At 40.8% G+C, this 23,375-nt stretch overlaps 3 protein-coding genes across 3 annotated transcripts in view; 2 read left to right on the top strand and 1 right to left on the bottom strand.

The window, feature by feature from the left end:
- Positions 1-1,651: 1,651 nt before the first annotated feature.
- On the top strand, positions 1,652-2,314 carry CLDN24 (claudin 24). Its single transcript, XM_006882229.1, has one exon. It carries the CDS (start codon positions 1,652-1,654, stop codon positions 2,312-2,314), a length of 663 nt encoding a protein of 220 aa, XP_006882291.1.
- A 1,471-nt stretch (positions 2,315-3,785) lies between these two features.
- Positions 3,786-4,448, top strand: CLDN22 (claudin 22). Its single transcript, XM_006882275.1, has one exon. It carries the CDS (start codon positions 3,786-3,788, stop codon positions 4,446-4,448), a length of 663 nt encoding a protein of 220 aa, XP_006882337.1.
- Positions 4,449-8,263: 3,815 nt separating this feature from the next.
- WWC2 (WW and C2 domain containing 2) overlaps positions 8,264-23,375 on the bottom strand; it is a 295,272-nt gene continuing 280,160 nt past the window's right edge. The window contains exons 21-23 of the mRNA XM_006882228.1: positions 21,024-21,266; positions 12,154-12,281; positions 8,264-8,336 (exon numbers count right to left, since the gene is read on the bottom strand). Coding sequence (XP_006882290.1) covers positions 8,270-8,336; positions 12,154-12,281; positions 21,024-21,266 — 438 coding nt within the window. The 3' untranslated portion in view covers positions 8,264-8,269. The remainder of the gene's footprint in view (positions 8,337-12,153; positions 12,282-21,023; positions 21,267-23,375) is intronic.

The following is a 23,375-nucleotide window of genomic DNA, read 5'->3' as shown; positions in this document are numbered from 1 at the left end:
CTGGGAGGGTGCTTAGAGGTTAGTCAAGTCTGTCACCATGGCAGAAACTTCCTCCTGTGATTGTCCCAACAGATGGTCAGTTATTTCTAACACTCAGGAAGGCCTTTAAACCTTCAAGATGGAGATTCCACTATTCACAGAGCAGCTCGTTCCATTCCATTTCCTCTAGAACGTTTCACCGCAATAGTAAGAACTCTCTTCCTCTAACTTTTAATGGTGGCTCTCCACGTCTCTTGCCATCCTCCCTAGTTTGCCTTACCTCATCGCCTGGTGGGGAGACAGATCTCCAGCCAGTGTAGGCCTGTATGTCTTCACTCACTACTGACGACCTCAAAAGATCTCGAGGCAATCTGAATTTGTAAAAAAATTAAATCATTCACCATGTGGTGAATTTGTTTAAACCTGAAATGACAGAAGAAGATAGTACCCCTCAAACTCAACTCTCCAATGAATTTGGATAAATGAAGTTTAGGATCCTGCCTGCCTTGAGCAGCATCATAAATGATTCTCTCTGATCCTCCATGAAATTAGAATCTTCAGAGCATTGGCCTCACCTCCGGGAACAGCATGTCCTGCCCTCTGGGTGTGGGTATGCCCAGGGGCCTTGGGGAGCTACCTGGAACCTATGACCTCTTGCCCTGGCTCGGGAGACTCTGTATGTGCTGAGGGGCCATGCTCTGCAGAAATATGCTCAAGGAGTGGCCTAAATAAACAAAGCAAATCAAACCAAACCAACCAAACAAATAAAAAAACACCCCCCCAAGAAAGATGATGCCTCAAAGGTCAGCTCCATTATTTTTGCACTAAATACTTTTTTCTTGGAACTGCCAGGAAGCTTTATGTTCTGCCTCTGCAGCTTAGGTGACAGTGAAGACAGTTCAGTGGTGGACAAAAACACCTCTCTACACACCAAAAATCACACTTTGCCACAGCCTTTAGAGGACGGAGGGGAAAGCCTTGAGTGAAGATCGGGGCTTCCTCTGACGCTCTCTCCTCATCTGGTCTCTCCAGGGATCAGTCTCTATCCTTTTGGTTTAAATGAACCTGCTTTTGCCTTTCAAAGGAATCTATGCAGGAAATGTTTCTGCCAAGTCCTGAGTCCTGTGACACTCAAGAACGAGGGCCAGGCTCTTGTGTAGGTTAAGAAAGTCCATGAAGAATAAAGATTATAGGCAAACAGTCTACCTTTCTTTACAAGGCCTTGTTTTACATCCCTGAAATCTCAGATTTAGCTATTACAATGAAGTCCTGTTGTAGAGAGAGCTGGCCTTTTATCACCACTTAAAATCTAATTAATCCATATTAAAGCACAAAGATTTCTGTTGTGTTTTAGGGTGAGGGGTCATAGAGCCCTCTTTGTTCATCCTTAGACTTATAACCATCAAGCATTGGGGATATAGTTTTACCAAGCAAATTGGAAGGTAACAGATCAAATCCTTATCAGAAAGCCTAACTCATAGTTTTAACAGAATCCTTCGTCCTTTACATGAAACACTATATTCACGAGGAACAAAAACACATTTCAGAGTGTCCAAAGAGTTAACGGTCAAAGCTTATATTCCAGCAGCATAGGACCAAGGTCGTCACACAAAGACAGATGCAAGCGAGGCAACTCATATAGAGGTGGCAAAAGGCTTACAGCATCGTTACAATGGCTTCAGTCTTTAGATTAGCAACGCAACTGGTTGGACTTACATTATCTTTCCTGGGATGGATTTTATCGATTATTACAACTTATTTACCACACTGGAAAAACCTCAATCTAGAGTTAAATGAGATGGAATACTGGACCATGGGACTCTGGCAAACCTGTGTCGTCCAAGAGGAAGTGGGGCGGCAATGCAAGGACTTTGACTCTTTCCTGGCTTTGCCCGCTGAACTCAGGATCTCCAGGATTTTGATGTTTGTGTCTAATGGGCTGGGGTTCCTGGGCCTGCTGGTCTCTGGCTTTGGCCTGGACTGCCTGAGGATTGGAGAGACACAGCAAGGTCTCAAGAAGCGACTGCTGATCCTGGGAGGACTCCTGCTCTGGGCCTCGGGGCTCACAGCCCTCATTCCAGTCTCCTGGGTTGCCCACGTCACGGTTCAGGAGTTTTGGGATGAGACTGTTCCTGAGATTGTTCCCAGATGGGAGTTTGGGGAAGCCCTCTTTATTGGCTGGTTTGCTGGTTTTTCTCTTGTACTAGGAGGGTCTCTGCTGAACTGTGCAGCCTGCTCAGGCCAAGCCCCTCCAGCTTCAGGCCACTATGCAGTGGCAGAAATACAAGCACGGTGTCCATACCTGGAAAATGGAACGCCTGATCCTAAAGTATAAGACTTGGGCACAGCCAGGGATGTAGCTTGACTCTGTTGTGAGGCAAAACATCTTGATTACAAAGCTAAAATCTATTGTTACATTTTTATTCAAAAGCTACTTTTCTTGGACTGCACTATCCTTTCCCTCCTTATACATAGAGAAATATCAGGGGGAAAAGGTTTTATATTTTTAAGAAAACTATATAGCAAGCATTACATAGGTATGAGAAAAAGCTTTCCTTATTTTCAAAAATCAAAATACTGTGGTGGTCTTCCCATATACACAGGCTTGTTTTTCATGTGCTTTTTTTATCAGAAAGCATTTTGTATGTTTTGTTGGCAGCTGGAAATTATGAGTTTTCCGAACAGTGAGCTACCCCCAGCCTGCCTGGCACCTCGTCACTGCTATGCCAGTCCCAAAGTGTTATTTCCATGTCATTGGAGAGAGGTCATATTTAGGAATCACCCGGCACCTTTTGTGACAAGATATTATGGGAATGGAGATTTCAAGCATAGTGTAATACTTTAAGAATACTGGCCAATCTGACGGCTCAATGTTTTCCATCAGTCGTTTCTTGCATAGGAAAACAACCCCAAAAAATGTTATTTTTTTTATATCCACATACTGACAGCTCATTTTCCCTGTTGGAAATTTTCTTTCCTTCAATTATAAATTACAAACATGGGAAAGTACACTTTGGAGGTGAGTAGAGATGTTGATGCTCAATTTCCCCACAGCATAAAAAGTGTATTTAAGCAAAGCCAAAAAGAAATTAAATAAAAAGTGTTATACACACATGCATGAATATGACAAAGGCACACAGATAAAGAGATTTGCTGCTGTTCAATGATTGTCTTGTGTATTACGTCCTATCTGTAGCCTAAGGGACTTTAAATTTTGTGAAGTAGGCTTGGAGAGATTTCGGGTAAGATTTATTTGTTTGGTTAAGAAATATTTCTCTTGAAATAATTTTTCAAAAGGGATAGCCCTCGGTATTAACACAACATACGTCCTGACACATGAGAACCGAAGCAGGGAAAACTTGGCAGGTGCAGCAAGTTAAGATACAAAGCAGGCGCTGAACCAAAACGGACCAAATATTTTGAATTTAAACTTAATCCTTTTGATTTGTTAGAAAGGTTGGAATCTACACAAAAGTCACTTATACTTTAACAATGAAAGGAGGATTAACATGACTTCATTTTATTTCTGTGACAAACTACTTTCCACAAAATTCAGCCCACAGGACACAAACATGATCTTGGCCACACCTCGGCATTACTGGTTTGCACCATAATTTCCCTATCCTTTTCTGAAACCTATTCAACATGGAATCAAACAATAGCAACTCTGGCAAGAATCCTCCTGTATACACAATGAAAAAAAAATATATTTCTGAGCTCTGCAAGTGATAATTCAAGTGTCGCAGTTCTTTTCACAGCTGCTGGAGGACAGGCATTAGCTTGGCTACAGCTCACAGGACTCTACGATGCCCCTAGTATTCAGAACTGTGGCACAATTAGCTGGGATTTCATTATCTTTGCTAGGATGGGTTTTATCCTGTCTTGCCAACTATCTGCCAAATTGGAAAAACCTCAATCTAGAGTTAAATGAGATGGAAAACTGGACCATGGGACTCTGGCAAACCTGTGTCGTCCAAGAGGAAGGTGGGATGCAATGCAAGGACTTTGACTCTTTCCTGGCTTTGCCCGCTGAACTCAGGATCTCCAGGATTTTGATGTTTGTGTCTAATGGGCTGGGGTTCCTGGGCCTGCTGGTCTCTGGCTTTGGCCTGGACTGCCTGAGGATTGGAGAGACACAGCAAGGTCTCAAGAAGCGACTGCTGATCCTGGGAGGACTCCTGCTCTGGGCCTCGGGGCTCACAGCCCTCATTCCAGTCTCCTGGGTTGCCCACGTCACGGTTCAGGAGTTTTGGGATGAGACTGTTCCTGAGATTGTTCCCAGATGGGAGTTTGGGGAAGCCCTCTTTGTTGGTTGGTTTGCTGGCTTTTTCCTGGTCCTGGGAGGGTCTCTGCTGAACTGCACAGCCTGCTCAGGCCAAGCCACTCCAGCTTCAGGCCACTATGCAGCTGCAATCACGCAAGATCACTGTCAACAACTAGAGATGAAGACTACCAGCCTGCACATCTAAGCCAGAGGCTATCAGTGGCCTCTCCAGCTCCCAAGAGACTTGCCTGACTCTGGATTTGGTAGGAGTTCTGCTAACAGTCATTCGTTATCTATGCTCTCAATTTCGTAAAATATACTTTCTGTAACAATTCGGTTCTTAGATGGTAATTTCTTTTGAAGACCAGTAAACCACTTTTTATCTCCTATTTTTGAAGCCAAAACCAATCAAGTTTTAATGGTAATCATAGTTATTACTGTCAATTAGTTTCCTCAATTTTAAAATAGGTTCAGTGATTGCAAAGAAATGGTAAATAAAACATCATATTAGTACTTATGTATTTTTTTAAAATGATATTTATAGAGAGATGAATCATGTTGGCAGTTGAGAATGTTACTGCTAATTATTTACTTCTTTCAAGTACTTGAGATAACCTATTATAATGAAAATGAAATCTCACTGAATATTCAAAATGCCTAACATCTGATTATATATATTTATTAAATATACAGAACAGAACAAAACCAATCAAAGTGCCAGCTCTTGAAAAGTCTGGAAAGTAAAAGACATGGGACTTATCATCTGCCTTTTAATCAAAGATCTCAGGGTCTATATGAAGCCCTTTATGAAAATCAGCCACATTCATTCATGGCAGAAGCAAACTTGTGGAGTTTTTAGGGTTTTTCCCCCCACCAAGATTCTGTAAAATCTGCCACAAAAATGTGGCTTTCCTTCTATGTCCTGTGCTTTGCATCTGATGGTCAATGCTGCTGGACCTGTGTGGGGGCAGAGGGCTGTGTGTGGGCAGCTGCCGGGTGGCTCTGAGCATGCTAACAGCTGTGCCATGAAGAGTATACTGGGGCACCTTTCATTTGACTTGTACAATGAAAATACCCTACCTCTCCCTTTTGTAAATCAGCAACATATTATCATCCTGCCAAGAGCTATTCTCAACCAGCTGCTGGCTTGTGGGATACTTTAGGAAAGATTTTCTATTTGCTCAGTAGATGGTTAAAGTAAACACTTGTGCTTGCGCCAATCAGGGAAAGCGACTCAACACACATGACAGTGAAGAAAGATTAGGCAATAGGTGTCTTTGTTTAACCAAAAACCCACCAAACTTTTCCCACCCACAAACACACGAAAAGTGCAGAAGCCAAAGTTAATCTATATGATGTATTTGCATACTTTTACAAATAAGACAAATTAAAACAGAAACATGTTCAGAATTTAACCTGATTAAATATTTAGTTCAGTCCTGAGCTTTTGATATTTAATACAATATAGATACAGCAATAGCAAAAAAAAAAGGAGAAATTCTAAATTTATTTGATTTGCATGCTACAGAATTTCAGCTAAACTTTGTTCATTTGACTAGCAATGTTCTTTTTGTACCTGCAACATGTAGATTCTGATATACAAAATTGAAATCATATACTGGTAATTCAAAGTTGAGAACTAAATATTACATTCTTATTACCCGGTGCAGAATAAATTCTACCTTTAAAAACAGTATTTATAATATTAAAATTTATATTTATTCATATGGTTTTGTGATCAAGTTATTAAAATGTATTTTCACTGTGAATCATTTGGGTTAGTACAAATACGATAAGAGTGTTAAAAGCTGCCTATAATACATAACACTATAGCTGATTTTTAAAATTGTGGACAAAGAGTATATTAAAATAAGCTTATCTCCTGTTAGAAATGAGCAAATTTTGCAAAATGACCAAAAGACAAACCTAGAGAATCTTGGTCCCAACTATTCCTGACCAGCCTGAGACAGACTTTATTCTTTAACACTTGTCAGAAACTTTTTGTATTATAAAAAGTTAACAGCTAATCTCATGAAGATATATAAAGCTGTAGATGTTCCAATATAGCTTCTTCTATGTCAAACATTTTAAATGGCCAGAACCAAACTATATATTAAACAGAACATAAATAAGACCGTAAATAAATAAATGAAGAAAATAAAATCGTACGGCACAACTACACATAACTCTATAAACATTTTCATGGCCAAACTAAGATGCTGACATAGCTGACTTCATTTAACTCTATATTAAATAAACTTCAAAACGTCTTTCTTTCACATTTGACCTTGACAAGGATGAATGGTATTTTCTCTGTAGTCTTCTTTAGTCACCTAAAAGAATGATCTGGTCAGCCTTGTGGGACTGTACTCAGTCAATTCCCTAGGGTAGTTTCTGTTCAAAGCATTGTCATATCCAGTTCACTTTTCAGAGGCATACGTGTTTATCTGGTGGGACAATTGGGGAAAAAAACATGCTCCATCATCTTCATTAATTAAAGTTCTATGCTGAGAAACTCCTTGATTTGATTTTGATTCTGATAAAAATGTACTTCCCCAAATAGAAGCTATTATTTTCAAGAAAACAAAAATCATGCAGGTGAGAATTCTTTCTCACCTAAGCAAAACCATTAGGTGGCTCATCTTTGAAAGAGGACTTTTGCATTTCTAAATTTTTTTTAAAAATTGGTTTAGTATAGAAGATGACTAACCAAAACTGCTTCTTCAGCACAAGAGACTGAGTAACAAGTGATCTTTAAATGGCGCAAGTATTTCTTTTTAAAGCTTTTATGCCAGCAGAATTATACTAGGGTTTTACTTTTTTGAAGCACTTGAAGATAAGCTAAAGTTCTAAACTGTAGAACATTTTGCCAATTTTCATCTCTAATTAATGTCAACACTTTTTCTTTTGTTTTGGATTACTGAGCTCATATCTCAAATTAATAATCCCACTCACACTTTTCCCTTTCCTCCCAACTCTTTAACCTAAAATATGGATTGAATCCCCTAAAATGTGAACTGCAAAGTAATTTTTAGTAAATGCTTAAGTCAGTTTGATAAAGCTGGCTTTATTTTCTTTGGGGGGCGGGGCGGGGGGCTTTTGATTCAACCAAGATTCCTTTGTGTCTGTTCTTGGTTTCACCAAGAGCGCTGGTGCGTTCTCTGCCACACGGCCAGGACTCCCATGCTGTGGCCACCGATGCAGCGCCCCCTCCAGGCACCACCTCACAGTCAGGACACAGCATGACTGGCACAGGCTGGCGACACCGCAAATTCAAGACTGCAAATTCAAGACGGGTCTGAATCAGCACCTGCTAGTGTGATGATGTCAGTGTATTTTAGGGTGACCACTTTCCTCCTCTGATCCCCACCCCTTAGCCTCAATGTAACAAGTCACAAGATCGCTCCTGTTGTCAGGAGGACTACTCCTTTGTACTTTTTTTTATTTGTGCACTCAGTATTTCATGTTTTTGCTTTTTTTAGACAAATACAAAAGGACAAAGACGAAACTGTTCTAAGGAAACAAAGTGAAAAGATCACGGCCCATTTCAGGTGGACTTGGAATTCTAAAATGAAGCTTATCTTCGTGCTTAACTTCAAACTGAAAGAGCTACAGCCCAGTACAAAACCACCACATGGCCCTGCTGCCATCTTCACAGTCGACTCCCAGAAGACAAAGAAAAAGCAAAAGCCACTTTGTGCTGAACAAGTCACTCCTCGGCGGTCAGCTCCATGGGACTCGCCCCAGCACTGCCTCCACTGCATTTTCATATAATAAAGCCCAGACTGTACAACGCTTGTGTACCAGATTATTCTATTTTGGTTATTTGGATTTTTTTTTTAAATGTAAAAATTACATTCATGGTATTTTACAAACTAATATGTTGAAAATCTGATGTGAAATAAAAAGCTCTTTAAGAGTTGACAGTTAAGTTACAAACAAAACAAAAGAAAACAAATGGTCACTTTTTCACCCTCCCTAAGGAAGTGAGTGGGTAAAAAAAAAAAAATTTCTTAAACGATGTAATTATACATCATCAGCTGGCAAGGATGGGATGCTTATCTTTGCTCTGGTGAAGTAAGCAATCTTCTCCCTAGAGTTAGGAGTGAAAGAGAAATCAACCTTAATATTATGTTGGAAATAGTGTATGGCCATTAGAATCCACCCCCTGCTCATCACCAATGTGTGAATTCTAACTTGTAGGGACCTAACAGACAGAAGAGAACTTACTTTAGAGTTTCCAACACTAAATCTTTACAGAAGTAGATTGTTTCAACTTTCTCCTGAGAAATAGCTGGTGGATTTGAACCCTCTACCCTCTACCTTTTGGTTATTAGCTGAATGGTTCATCCACCACACCACCAGGGATCCTCTGTCATTGTAAGAAATCTCACTGACCAAAGTGTCAAAGGGCAAAGCTGTCAGTTTAAAGACTAAAGTGTGCCTGATTTGAGCCAAGGTCTTTCCAATGACTTCCTACGCATCTGAAAGTTGAACAATGAATATGGATGAGAGAATAATTGATGCCTCTGAGTTATTATGTTAAGATTATCAATTTTTTCATGGGCTACCAAAAGAACAAACAAGCCTGCCTTGGAGAACTGCAACCAGGGTGCTCCTTAGAATCAATGATGGTGAAGTTTTGCCTCACATATTTTGGGCATGTTGACAGAAAGATGACTGGTCCTTAGAAAAAGAACTGGTCCATGCTGGAAAATGTGGAGGGTTAGAGAAAGAGAAGATGACCTTCAGCAAAAGGGACTACCCAGTGACTGTCAAAACAATCGGTTTGAGTATATCAGAGATCATAAGGGTGGTGCTGGGTATGGCAAGGTTCTTATCTGTTGTTCATAGTTTGTATATAAATAATGTCCTATCATCTACTATATTGTTGGCACAGTAGCAAGAAGCTATGTTGCAATCATGAAGGCACATGGTTCGAGCCCCCAAGCTGCTCCATGGAAGACGGATTGGGAATCTCCTTCCGTGCAATTTAACTGTCTCAGAAAACCTGCCAGAGGTTTAGATTGGGTCAGTTCTGACTGTGTTTGATGGTATACAACACCTCCATAACATTGTACTTTAGGATAGATCTTGGAATTGTCATTACAGTATGATTGCAACACCATTCTTCCCTAGTTTTTCATCCCTGGCAGAGTAGATCATACTACTGTCCGAGTCAAAATGGCCCATGCCAATCCACTAATGTCTAAAATGTCAATCTTCATGCATTCTATTTAATTTGTGATAATTCAAGCTTTCCTACATTCAAAGTTTGTACATTCCATGTCCCAATTATTAAATGATTGTCTGTAGCTGTTTCTCCTCATTTTTTAGTGACTTCCCACCTGGGCTCTACTTCTAATACAGCAGCCACCCACATTCCTCTGTTGTTTATAGGATTTTTGGAGGCCTGTTATTTTGGAAGCGGGTGGTCAATCCTACTTCCTAGTCTGTCTTGATCTAGGAGCTAGGCTACAACCTGTCCATATAGGTGAAGCTTCTGGCATTTGAAACAATGGTAACATTGCTTCCAGCATTGCAGCAACCCCCACAGTTACACCAGTAAATACAGAGACTGACAGACAAGTACTGTACTATTAAGACTAAGGTGTGCTTGATTCAGGCCCTGGTCTTTTCAACCACTTTAGTATGCATCTGAGAGCTAGACAATGTGATGCCTTTGAGTTTTGGTGCTGGAGATGAGTACTGAATCCCTCATGGACTCTGAAAAGAAAAAACAAATATGGAAAAAGTGCAGACATAGTGCTCACTGGAGGCAAAGACAGCAAAGCTTCATCTCTCCTATTTTTGGCATCTTGCTAGGAAAGGCTATTCTCTGGACAGGGACATCCTGCTTGGAAAGGTGAAGGGTCAGCAAAAGAAAGACCCCCAAAGAGAGACTGACACAGTGACTATAACAATGGGCTGAAATGTGTCAGAGATGACGAGGATGGCACAGGAAAGAACGGAGTTCAGGTCTGTTGTTCAAAGGGTTGCTAGGAGCTGTACTCAACTCAATGACACCTAACAATAATAACTTCTTGACTTCCTGTCTCTTTTTATTTTCCTGAATGTTCTCCTTTTTCCTATACAGTGTGCCTTTTCATCCTCTCATGTGATGCCCCTATCCCTGGCTGGTCACTAATGGCCTCATCACTCTATCCAGGGGATACTTTTCCCTCTCTCTGGCTGTACTGACCATATCAAGTCTGCTCCCTATCCTTCAGACCTAAAATCATACTCTCCTGATCTTCTCTTACCATGCAGACCACTCCTTTTTTTAAACTTTTTTTTTTCTTCTCTTGTTGTGTACCAGCGAACTGGATCTGACCGGTACAGGAGAAGATTGTCCCTCCTTCTCTAGCAGAGCATCTGGTGGATTCACACCTTACTCCTTCAGGATTGTAGCACAGCTTCTTGTCACTAAGCCACAAGGGCTCCCTCAGACCACTCCTGAAGTAACTTTTGATTTATACTTCTCCACAGTTGGAATTTTTTTGCCTCTTATCCTGGTTGTCTTTTCACATTTTGTGGGACATTCTACAGTACAGGCCCATCTCCAAGCCAGATGCTTGTTCTGGGAACCATTCCCACTGATTCAAGCACCACATCTAGAATGAAGACTCCCAGTCTTCATCCCTTATTCTGCCCCTGAGCCCTCCTTTTGCTTGTTATCTCCACTTGTCTACTGGCCATTCATGGAGCTCTGGTGGCCTAGTGGGTAAGGAGGTACACTACCAATTCAAAGGCACATGGTTCAAATTCACTAGCTGCTCCATGGGAGAAAGACGGGGAACAACTCCTCTGCAATTTACTGCCTCTGAAAACTTGCTGAAGGATCCGGTGTGGGTTGGTTCTGACTAAACAGCACAGAGCTATGTTCCTTCAGCTGTCCCGCTGGAAGTGTTATTCTGAGATGCCCAAAGGCAGTGCTCAGGATGCCTGCCACACACCTGCTCCTCCTCCAGCCATTGCTGGCAGCACAGTGCAGACACCCAACTCCTGTCACCTACCTGGTACCCTTTTACCAGCTTCTCTCCAGGCCCACCCTTCACAGTGCTTCTAAAGAAATTACAATCTATCTCCCTCAATAGTTTTAATGTTTGGAGATCCCTGCTGGTTCCCTGACAGCCTAACATCAAAGTTTAAAACCTTTTAACCTAGTATACCAGGTCTTATGTGACCTGAGTCCAAATCTGCCCTCTGGCTTCACTTCACAGCAGCCTCATTCTACAAATGGTTCTTCCTGCTGCAGTGCCCCACCGTCTATTGCCAGAACAACCCTTACTTGTCCTTTTAGACAAGTTCAATGCTGTTCTGCTTAGAATCTCATCCTAGTATCTTCTGCAGCCCTTGCTGCCTGCCCCACACAGATTCTCCTCCGTCTATTCTCTCACAGGTCCTGGTCCCACTGTTGGCCTCATCCACACAGCATCACCACGATCCATCCACTCCTACGACAAGCTGAGGCTGCCTCATAAGAACAAGATACACTGCTCTTCGTCTCTGAACTTAGGGGGGAGCAGGGTGCATGGCTCAGAGGTCTCTAGGGAAGGTTTGTGAAGTGAGTGAGCAACAAAACACCAAAGGTGTACTGATTTTCTGTACCTTATTAAATCATAGAGAGATTTCTCAATGAGATGTACAAATAGCTGCTAAGAGTTGGGGGTAACCAGGGTTCTCCAAGAACCAAGTTTTAATTGAAGCCCTAAAGATTCAGGATCACTGGCAGTGAAGTTTTCCATCTTAAGTAGGAGGAAGCAAACATACACTCAAGCAGGAGGGTAGTTTTGGATATATATGGTGCCTCATAGCCTAAAAGTATCTTAAATACCACTCTCAAGTGAATCCCTATGCAGTTCAGGTGACCTAAAGGTGACCAGCAGGCTGCCTAGGGTGCTGCTTACCTGAAGGACTGCACCTGCCGAGGTACCTTCCGGCTCTGCTCCCGAAGCCGGCACACGTCCTTGGAGACTTGCCGCATCAACTTCTCAGCATTCAAATCTTGCTTCTGTTCTTCTTTTGACTGCTCAGCCTGGCAGAGGAAACAAAACCATAAAACATTAGCAGGGAGGAATTCCTCAAGATGTGCTGCCTGGCTAGGAAGACTAGTACTAAAGCCACAGGGGGACAGACCACAGACAACAATGTGAGTCTGTTCTCACCCACCCGAGGACAATGTGTGTACCACTGTCATGCACTGAGGTGGAACAGCCATCAAGTCAGGGCAGGGCAAGCGAACTTCAATCACATTTAAAACCTCTAATTACACGTATGACAATAATCTGGATGGAATAAAGGGAGCATTGTGAGGAAGGCTGGAGGGCGAAGAAATTGTTCAACAATGGAAAAAATGAAAATAAAACAAACAAAAAAAGAAGATAAAACCTCTTATTACATAAGCACTGGCTCCTTTTAAAAAAAATCTCAAAAATCTAAGAATCTTTCCTTTTCTTCTATAAAAATAAACTGAAAACTACTTGCAATGTTTTTGAGAAAATGCTCAGTATTGACATTTTGGTTAGTATATTTGAACTTTTTTTTTAACGTGAATCTTTTTTTACTCCCCTCCCCACTCTCACCTCACTGAGCTATTCTTAAAACTTCTTATTAAAGTAAAAGATACATATCAAAAAAAGTGCACGCAAGTGTACATACAGCTCAAAGACATTTCACGAATTCAACACAACCCTGAGGACATTCACTGTGGCTTGAAAGGGCCTGTGGATTGCTTAGCTCCTGACCTGGCACCCTGCACGGGGCTCACCCCTCCCTGAGGGAAACACTGGAAACAGTCTGCCAACCTGTTAATTCACCTTTAGGTCTGAGCTATCTGCACTGCCCACAGGGCCCAGGAAGACAGGGGCTGTACCTGTTCACAATAATTTACAAAGGCTCAAGTGCACAAGGATTTTAAATCAATGGTTCACTTTTGACAATTGCCTATATTTACAGAAGGTTCTTTGCAATAATGCCTTATAAAATGAATGATTATTGTTATGTGCTGCTGAGTTGCCTGCGACTCATAGCGACCCTATGTACAACAGCCCTAAACCCTGCTCTATCCTGTACCAATCGCACTGTCTCCGACACACCTGCCCTCACTACCTCAGTCACTGAATCAATAAAAAATATGAAGGTTTAAGACTAAAATAAATATGTATTTAATATGGGAGAGCAGTGTAATGTAAAAGCAGTTTTGTCAATATTTACTTAAAACCAGGAGTTATTCCCCTCTGATAGAAATGAAACCTGAATGTTAATTTGCTTATGGTGTGGGGAACAGAGGACATTATAAATATATAACATTGCTTTGGGGATTTATTTGGAAAGCTGCTTTGAGAAAAGGCATTCTAAGCACTATTTTCAGTGCCTACACAAGGTAACTTTCATCTTCACTTTCCTCTCAGTTTTCATCAGGCATGTTGGGAAACTCAGGGAATGTGAGCTGGGTTTTGGAAAGCTGCCACATGCTGGAAGTGACATTCTGCTTCTCTTACTTGAATTTCCCTTCTACGTAACAGAAACCACTGTGGCTGTCTCCCTGCCAAGACTAGCGGAGCCTTAAATTTGCTACAATCTGCTTCTTACTACCTTGACCAAGGACCAGATACTTTCACAGCAAGCTCTTTGGACAGTGTATGCTTTGGAAAAAATTACAGATGCTTTGAAAAAAATCCATTAGCCTCCCTTAAAGAGTCCCAGTGGCACAACTCTTAAGGTCTCGGCTACTAATCAAAAGATTGCCAATTTAGGGGCACTCAGTGGCTCCATGGGAAAAAGACCTGGCAATTTGTGCATGAAAAGATTGCTGTTAGGAACTGTCGAATCAGTTCCAACTCAAAGTGACCTCACAGAGAACAAAATTTGGTCCCACCCGTCATCACAAGGACTGTCATGTCTGAGCACACCAGGGCAGCCACTGTGCCAATTCACCGTTTTTCGCTGATCCTTTATCAAGCTTGATGTCCTTAGTAAAAGCACTGGTGCCTCCGGACAACAGGTTCAAAATAAGTGAAATGAAATCTCATCATCATCCCTTCTAACGAACATTCTGGTTGACGTCTAAGACAAATTTGTTTGTTCTTCTGGCAGTTCACGGTATACCGAATATTCTCTACCAATACTCTAAATCTAATCCAACAATTTTGCTTTTGCATGCCTATGTTGTTGCTGTTGTTAGGTGCTGCTCAGTCGAGGCTGACTCATAGTTATCCTACAAACAGCTACGAACCGTGTCTTATTCCATGCCATCCTCACAATCTCAGATATGTTGGAGCCCACTGCTGCAGTTAGCTTGCATGTCTTCCTCTCTTTCACTGCTATTCCAGCTTTCCAAGCATGATGGCCCTCTCCTTGGAATAACCTCTTCTAGTGACGTGTCCTAAGTATGTGAGATAAAGCTTCACCGTCTTTGCCTCCAAGGAGCACACTTGGCTGCACCTTCTTTAAGACATATTTGTTTGTTTGGCAGTCTTCAGCACTCTTCTCCAACACCATCAAAGGCAATCATTATCCTGTCATTCTTAGTCACTGTCCAGATCTCAGATGCATAACAAGTGACTGAAAAGATGATGGCCTGCGCCAGGCATGATGAAGTTGAGTGAAAATAACATGGCTTGGGTCAGGTACACTTTAGTCCTCAAAATATTTACTTAGTAACATTTTATGACTTTCTACATACTAGATTTCATGGTCTTGTTTAACGTATTTTGCTGCATGTTATTATAAGTGATAATGTTTCTTTAATTTTCTTTCATCTTGGTCACTGTGGATGCGTAGGAACACAACTTATTTTTGCATGTAGATTCTGTCACTTTGAATTTATTAATTAGTTCTAATAATTTTCTTGTCAAATCTCTTGTGAGAGATGAGTGATATTTTTTTCCAAATGCCTTTTCTACATCTACTAAGAGGATCTTTTCACTTATCCTACTACTGTTGACTTATATTAATTAGTTCTAATATCTTTCTTGTCAAATACTTTACGTGAAAGATGAGTGATTTTTCAACCCATATGTCTTTTTCACATCTACTGAGATGATCATTTCACTTTTTCTATTACTGAGTTTCTATATTAAACCATCTATTTATGCATTCCTAGAGAAAATATCCCAACTGATCATAGTGTATAATCCTTTAATATGTTTTTTTAAATTAATTTTAATGAAAGTTTACAGAGACTTTGGATTTCCATTGATTCATTATTGTACTTTTCTCCCTACCTACCCCCCACTCCGCCAATTCACTCTTAAAAAGTAAAAGAAAAATTCTTGCCTTGTTATACAATCCCTCCCCCCAAGTCCACTCCACTATGCTGCCTTCATTCTGGACTCCTGTCATGACAATAATACCTAATCATATATTCTTTTAAACAATTCTCTCTCTCATCTGTTTCCATGCAGTATACATTATTTATCACTTCTTTCTCAATCTCCCCCAACTGCTATTTCAGTTCTCTTTTATAACAGTGGCATTAGGCAGTATTTGTCTAATTTTGTGACTGAGACATTTCACGCAGCATAATGTCCTCCAGGGTCACCCAGTTTAATATTTCATGAATTCCTTGTTTTTCAGTGCAGCGTAGTATTCCATTGTGTGAATATACCACAGCTTCTCTATCCATTCGTTTGTTGATGGGCACTTGGGTTGTTTCCAACTCTTTGCTATTGAGAACAAAGCCTCAGTAAATATGGGTGTGCATGTATCTGCTTGGGTGGCAGTTATGGTTTCTTTAGGGTATATTCTCAGTAGTGGAATTGCTGGGTCAAATGGTGTTTTGCTTTTATGTTTTTAAATTTTATTTTGTTGAATATTTTTGCACCTGTGTTCATGTGAGATATTGGCCTGTACTTTACTTGCGATGTCATGTGTGTATATATATTGTTAGACGCCATCCACTTGACTCTGAGTCACAGCAACCCTTCAGACAACAGACTGGAATCCTGCCTGACCCGGCATCACTGTCATCACTGAACAATTGCTAATAATTAATGGTAAGCACCAACTCAGAGAGTAAGTCTGCAAAGACAAATCCTAAATGACATTCATTGTTGTTTCTGTGTACCAATGAGTTGGGAACAACCCATAGCTGGCCCTCTGGAAGGTTTTCAGAGGCAGTAATTTGCATTGGAGTTAATCCAACATCTTTTTCTTGCGGAACAGCTGGCGGATTTGAACTTAGTGCCTTCAGGTTGACAGTACGATTTCTTACCTTTTTTAAAAAAAAAGATAAGGTGTGTTAACATCTTTGACACACTTTTTGTGGTAGGTTTTCACTTTTTAAAATGTTAACATCTGTATTATCTTAAGCTTTCAAAAAAAGGTCTAGTACTGTTGAACCTTGGCATTTAAACAGGGAGACACTCTGAGAGAAAGAAATTTCTGCTTTATAAGCACCACTAGTTTCCTTTGGAAAAATACCTGAAAGGTCAAATGATTTACCTAAGTCATCTTAAGAATCATAAGGCAGTAAGGTAAATAATCTAGTCTTAACCAACAGCCGAGGGTTTCGTCTGATACCTAAAGGGGGGGGGGGTCTGTACACACAGGGGGACTCTAAATACTGTTGTTTTTATTCCAAGCTGCAAAACAGACTTCTGACCACAGAGGAGCCGGCAAAAGGCTATGCAGTGCGACCTAGAGACCTGATCGCTCTCTCCCTGGCAAAGAGGCAAATTCAAGATCTGCTGTGGCTCTAATTAACTGCTTTTCTGGGAGTCATATTCTTTATGGCAACTGGCAGGCTACTTGCTTGTCGTCAGGCATTTTATGACCACTCTGCTACAAATCTTACAAATCGCCTGCCCTACAGGGAAACAGCAGACGTGAAAGGGCAGTGTGTGTGTGTGTGTGTGCGCGCGCGCACGCGCATGCCTGTGTGTATGAGGGAGATGTGGAAATGAAGAGGAAGCAGGAGATGGAAGTCAGTGATTATTATACAACTCTAGCCTTAATGAGTTGTATTAGCCTCAACAGCAACTGATCAATAGATTACAGAAGTTTACAACTAGAAGGCACCTTGGAGGCCAGCCAATCCAACCCTCTCATTTTAAAAGAAACTGTATTTTAGGGCATTATTTTTATCGTAGGAGTACGCAATGAGGGTTGCAGAGTGGATTATATTTGGGGGTAGGGGGTGGGGTTTGGGGAGGTGCAGGGGGATTGTGTATCAATGAGGGAGTTTTTCTTTTGCTTTTCAAGGAGAGGAGCAAACGGGGGAGGGGTTTGTGTGGGGAGAAGGGTGCAACAATGAATGAATGGAATTCCAAAATCTCTGTAGATGTTCATTGAAATGAAAAATAAACAAACTAAATTAAAAACAAAACAAAACAAAAACAGAAACTGTTCCTGTTAGGTACCATCAAGTCAGAACTAAATACAGCGTGTTCTCAGAGCCTGTAAATTGTTTAGAAGGAAACTGTTCACCTTTCTCCCATGGAGCAGCTGGTAGGTTCAAACCATACACCTCTGCATTAGCAACACAACTCCTTATCACTAAGTACTTGAGAAGCATAACACTATTAAAGCTCAACAGGCCACAGACAATCTTTCTTCCTCCTTTTCTCTGATGGACTACTGAGAGTCTGCATAGCTTCTAGGGACTTAGTCCTAAGGGTGTGAGAAACAATACCCTTAGGAGCCATTTTCTTCCAGCTTCATTGCTCCCTGGGGCTACAAACCCACAGTGAAGTGGGATATGAGCCTCAGGCTGACATAATCATAAGAAAAACCATCATCAGTTTTTCTACTTCAATGAATTAGGCAAGACTAGAACATCTGAGAAAAAGCCCAAGTAGCATATGTACGGGCTGTTAGCAGAAAAGTCAGTGGTTCAATTGTACCAGCTGCGATGTCGTGAAAGATGGGCAGTCTTCTCCCACACAGATTTACACCTTCAGGCTGGAGATCTGATGGAGGGTCTGGAGCAGTAGAAAGCAGGGTCTGGCCCATGAGACTTCGCATTCTTGATCCAAATTGGAAAGGCTCATCAATTTCTGAATGTTCTGGACAGTCCTAAGCTTAAGTGGCCTTATCTAAAGTAGTGTTACCATGTGATGGCCAGGCTAAGCCTGGGGGCAGGGTAACCTTATGGGCCTGGTCAGAGCTCTTAACCCACTGCTATGTGGAAAAATGCTCAATGTCTTCTGTTTATTTTAAAGAGAATAGTTCCAATGCTTGTCTATATATGATCATTATTACTTTGCTGTTGTTGTTGATTGCCATCCAGTCGAGCACACTCATAGCAACCCTCTGAACAAAAGGCGTGAAGTTTTTCAATAACTATCATCATTTATCAAAGTTCATAGAGTTTCCCGAGGCATGTGGTTTAAGAAGTGGATTACCACTCCTGCTTACTTTCTATTACTTTTTAGCAAGTTAAGAATTTCCCATCTCTTTCTAATTTATTTATATTTTCCTGTATATAAAGTTGAGTAAATGGTCTTTCTCTTTGGTGAAACAGAATTAACTACATCAACAATCTTTTCTAAGATTAAAATAATTCTTGCACAATCCAACATGGTTAAAATACAGTCTACAGTTTTGCGAATTGCTTGGATTCTATGTGTTAATATTTTCTTTATGATTTTTGTATCCATGCTTAATGCAACTAAGCTGTAATTTTCTTTTTTTTTAAATAATGCCTTTTTCTAGTTGTGTTATTAGTGATACTGGTTACAAAGGATGATGGGTGACGCTTTTTCTATTGTGTGGAGCTGCTGTATAATATTGTGATAATCTGCCCTTTGACAGTATAATGAGACTATGTTCTTAGTGTTGCACACCACGGAGACAATTCTGACCCATGGCTAACTTATACAACAGGGTAGAACTCCCCATAGGTTCTCCTAGGCTGTAAACTTTATGGGAGCAAACTGCCAGGTCTTTTCTCCCATGAAGAGGGTTTGAACCAGTGATATTTCAGTTAGTAGCTGAGTACTTAACAACTACATCATCAGCGCTGCCTGATCTTGCCTATAAATCAGATAAACCTTTTGTTTGTAGACAGATTTTTAATTCTATCTATGTATGTAGGAAAATATAACTTAATAAAAATATAAAGAATGATCCCATATAGATAAACACTTGAACGATTCTCTTTAAAATAAACAACAAACATTCAACACTTTTCATTTCTTTAAGAGTTACAAGATTTTTAATCTCCCCTCCCCTACTTTTTTAGTTTTAATATGTTAAATTTTCCTATATAATTTTTCCAAACTGTGGATGTCTGGTAATACTCAGTTATCTTTAAAATATCAGTCTGTATTTCTCTTGACTTTTGTTGATACATTATTAAGTACCATGCAGTCGGAACTAACCCATAGCTGGCCCTCCAGCAGGTTTTCAGAATCAGATAATTGCACAGGAGGAGAAGCTGGCAGATTTGAATCATGTGCCTTTAGGCTGGCAGTGTTCTGGTGGCCTAGTGGTAAGAAACTGCACTGGACCCTGAAGAAGTGTGGTTCAAATCCACCAGCAGCCCCAGGGGAGAAGGATGGACAATCTCCTCCCATATGATTAACTGTGTCTGTAAACCCACTGGAGGGCCAGCTATCGGGTGGTTCAATGAATATGGGTCAATAAATAGCATGAAACTACTGTTATTTAGTATTAAGGTTGACCCACCAGTGTGTTTTTAGAGGCTATATATCACATGTGAATAAAATGCCCATCTCTCTCTCCCTATGAAGCAGCTGGTGGATTCAAACTGTGTGACTCTGAGTTGGCAGTGTAACTCCTTATCTTTTAGAATACAAGAATTCTCTTATGAAACCATTACTAATGTTTAATTAACATGTTGCCACAAAAAGACGGCAAATGTGTTTCTAAGCTTGGTGTGCGGCAACATGCTAAGAGACTCAAGACAGTGGAAAAGATGTAATAATATTGAGGGGGAGGAACAATAGAAATGATCTTTTTTAAAAAACCTCAAAATTATATTTTAAAAAGTGTCAGTGATTCCATTCAATTGTTCCAGTTGTTTGTATGGTAAAAGGCAAGGGGAGACACCAATATTTAAGTGCAATCTCCCTGAAGGTAATATAAAATTTATGAATATTGAGTAGAATTAAAATCACCAAGGCATTCACAATTAATATACACTGAAGCAACTTAATGAATTACCCACAAAAATCCAAATGAAATTTATTATTTACTATATAGCACTGATCTGTGCATTGCTGTACAGAGGTAACTTGTGGTTGCTGTGAAGCCGAACACTGTGACACTGATGAGTCAAATGCATTAATGGTTACCCTTGGCGGACTGTGTTTGGCGGAGCTCCCCTATTAAAACAAGCTTGTAAGCAGGAGTAACATCCACTTCCGAAATAGCTCGCCTCTGCGAACTCTATAAACAGTGCTCAGGTCATTCGTTCATAGGCTTGCTATGAGTCATCTACAAATCGGAGGCACTAAACAACAACAACAACGAATTTATTTACCAAGTTTTATTTGGGACAGAAAAAAAGTGCTGAGGAGAAATTAAGCCAAATGCTTCCCACTGGCGCCATGCTGGCTTTCAGCCAGGAGGTCAGAGGTCACTATGCTACAGATGTGGGGTGATGTAGAGGTGGGGAGACCTCTAGCTGCATCTTGTCACTGTTTCCCAATATTTTGCAGTTAAAAAACACCTTTAACAATGCAGAAATGTGTTTCAAGTTCTAGAAACAGGACTGGAAAACTTGCTTGGGAAAAATGAGAAGCTGGGTACCTTTTAAATGGCAAGTCTTAAAAAAAAGATTCACTCCATATATGTCCTCAGAGATCTGTACCTGCTTCTCTGCCTGCTTCAGGAGCTTCTGGAACCTTTCATCCTCGAGCACACCGCTTGGAAGATCAGTCTCTCCTTGAGCTTTCAGTTCCTCCAGCTTTTGCCGCAAGCCCCTCAGGGCCTGCAGCTCATCGTTGAGGCGACTCTGTCTGGTAAGAGATGCCTGGAGATCCAGTTCTAAGTCTAGAGATGTACGCACTGGGCAGTCTTGTGCTGATCTTCTCAGGACTGGCTGGCAAACAGTCTGGATAGTTAGAAAACAAAACATAAAAATACAGAAAATTAACAAAACACCTTTATGACATAAGCAGCAGTGAACTCTGATCATCCACACGGCTTACGGCTTTTCCTCTTTCCTGACATTTAACTGGATTATTTATTATCTCTGCTTCCTTGAAGGAAGGCATGGGTGGTGCAGAGACTTACCTTGGTCAGCTAAGGCTTGAATGAGAGGGACAGGTGTCACTTCCAGACAGAAGCTTTTCAAAGTCTTGTGTGAGATTATCTAAGTTGCTGTCTCTGCCCCAGAGTCAGAGTGTTCCTGAGTGTTCCTCTCTCTAGAAAGAGGATAATATCCAGGCAACTAACATCAAATAAGCAGTGGCCAGCAAGAGACAAATCATTAGTTAAAGCCACTGAGATTTTAGACCTGTCTGTTACCATTTCACCACATAAGGCGCACTCCATGTGAAGACAAACACATTTCTAGAAATTTGTGTTTCCTCCACTTCAGTATACTTGATACTTTTATCTTCCAGGTGATGCCCGTGTCCCAGCTGGAATGTAGCTAGTCAACAGGGCTAGGTTTTGACTCCCATCAGTGATCAATATGTGTTAGTTTGAATTCATCCCTGGATTCTTTATTATCTGAAATCTGTTTCTACTACTGAACCACCAATTTTTCTTGCAAGGACCAATCTTACTTGCTTATTAAGAAAAAAAAATATTGACTATGTAAGAAATATCTATCTGCCGGGGGTACATGTTGTTACTGATGTTTACCATCAAGACAGAACCGACCTACAGCAGATCCTCCAACAGGTTTTAAGAGTCAGTTAATCACATGGGAGGACACTGCCAATCCTCCCACAGAGTACCCGGTGGATTCGAACCACATGCCTTTGGGAATACAGTGCAGTTTCTTACAATTAGGCTACCAGCATTTCACAGGCAACAATTAGGAAGAGGACACAATCTCTGGCCTTGAAGATCTCATAAGAGAATAGTATTTATCAATTGTAAGCTGTGAAATGGTACCTTACGGAACTATAGGAGGACAGGCAGAGTTTGTTCAGAGATCAATTCAGACCCACTGAAAAGAAACTGAAACCAGGCTGTGTCAGGCTGCATAGACAAGGGGAAACAAGAAAGGTATTTCTTGCCTAATGAGTGGGCAATTGTTGTTTTTAGATGCCATCGAGTCAAGTATGACTCACCGTGACCCTATGAACAAAGAGATTACTAACCATTCTAAGAGATGAGAACTCAAATTTAACAATTACTCCAGTTCGAAGAACCAGAATAATGGTGGTGTGTCCATTACAGGTGGAAGGAAGAGGGCCTAACTCACTTTTTATGTCAGAACCTTAGGTCACATCATAATAGCTCTATTGATTCTTCCTATTGCATGTTGCACTAACCTTCTACCACATTCTTACTGTGGTGGTGATATTGTTAGGTGCCGTCGAGCATGACAATTAATGACCCTATGAAGAGCTGACCTACCTATCTTGTGCCATCCTTATCATATTATTTCTGACACACTAGAGCCCACTGCTGAAATCACTGTGTTGACTGATCTCATCGGCACTCTTCCCTTCCTTCGCTGACCCTCCATCTTTCCAATCATGACATCCCTTTCCAAGAAACAGCCTCACCTAACTACATTTCCAAAGTATGAAAGACGAAGCTTCACAATCCTTGCCTCCAAGAAGCACTCTGGCTGCACTTTTTCCAAAACATATCCACTTATTCTTTGGGTAGCCATGTGAGACGCAATATTTTTCTCCAATAACATAACTTAAAGGTATCAATTCTTCGGGGGGTGGGGGGAGAAGAACGAACTGGGGAGGAGGGTAGGGAAAACAGTGCAACAATGAATGAATGAAAACCCAAAGTCTCTGTAAATGTTCACTAAAACTAATAAAATTTAATAATAATTTTTAAAAAAGGTATCAATTCTTCTGTCATCCTTATTCATAATCCAACTCTCTGCTGGATAGCGAGTGACTGAGAAGAACATGGCCTGAATCAGGTGCACCTTAGTCTTCAAAGTGTTATCATCACTCTCTGGCATTTTGGAGAGGTACCAGACAGCAGACTTGTGCACTGCAATATGTCTTATTTCTTGACT

Source organism: Elephantulus edwardii, unplaced genomic scaffold (genome assembly GCF_000299155.1).
Source record: "Elephantulus edwardii isolate Elephantulus edwardi_28Jun2011 unplaced genomic scaffold, EleEdw1.0 scaffold00018, whole genome shotgun sequence".
In the NCBI taxonomy this organism is placed as follows: domain Eukaryota; kingdom Metazoa; phylum Chordata; class Mammalia; order Macroscelidea; family Macroscelididae; genus Elephantulus; species Elephantulus edwardii.
The sequence above is the reverse complement of the archived record's forward strand: the minus strand, read 5'-3'. Positions and strand labels throughout refer to the sequence as shown.

Coding starts and splice junctions, on each gene's coding strand:
- CLDN24 (XM_006882229.1), top strand. CDS start 1,652: ATGGCTTCAGTCTTTAGATTAGCAACGCAACTGGTTGGACTTACATTA.
- CLDN22 (XM_006882275.1), top strand. CDS start 3,786: ATGCCCCTAGTATTCAGAACTGTGGCACAATTAGCTGGGATTTCATTA.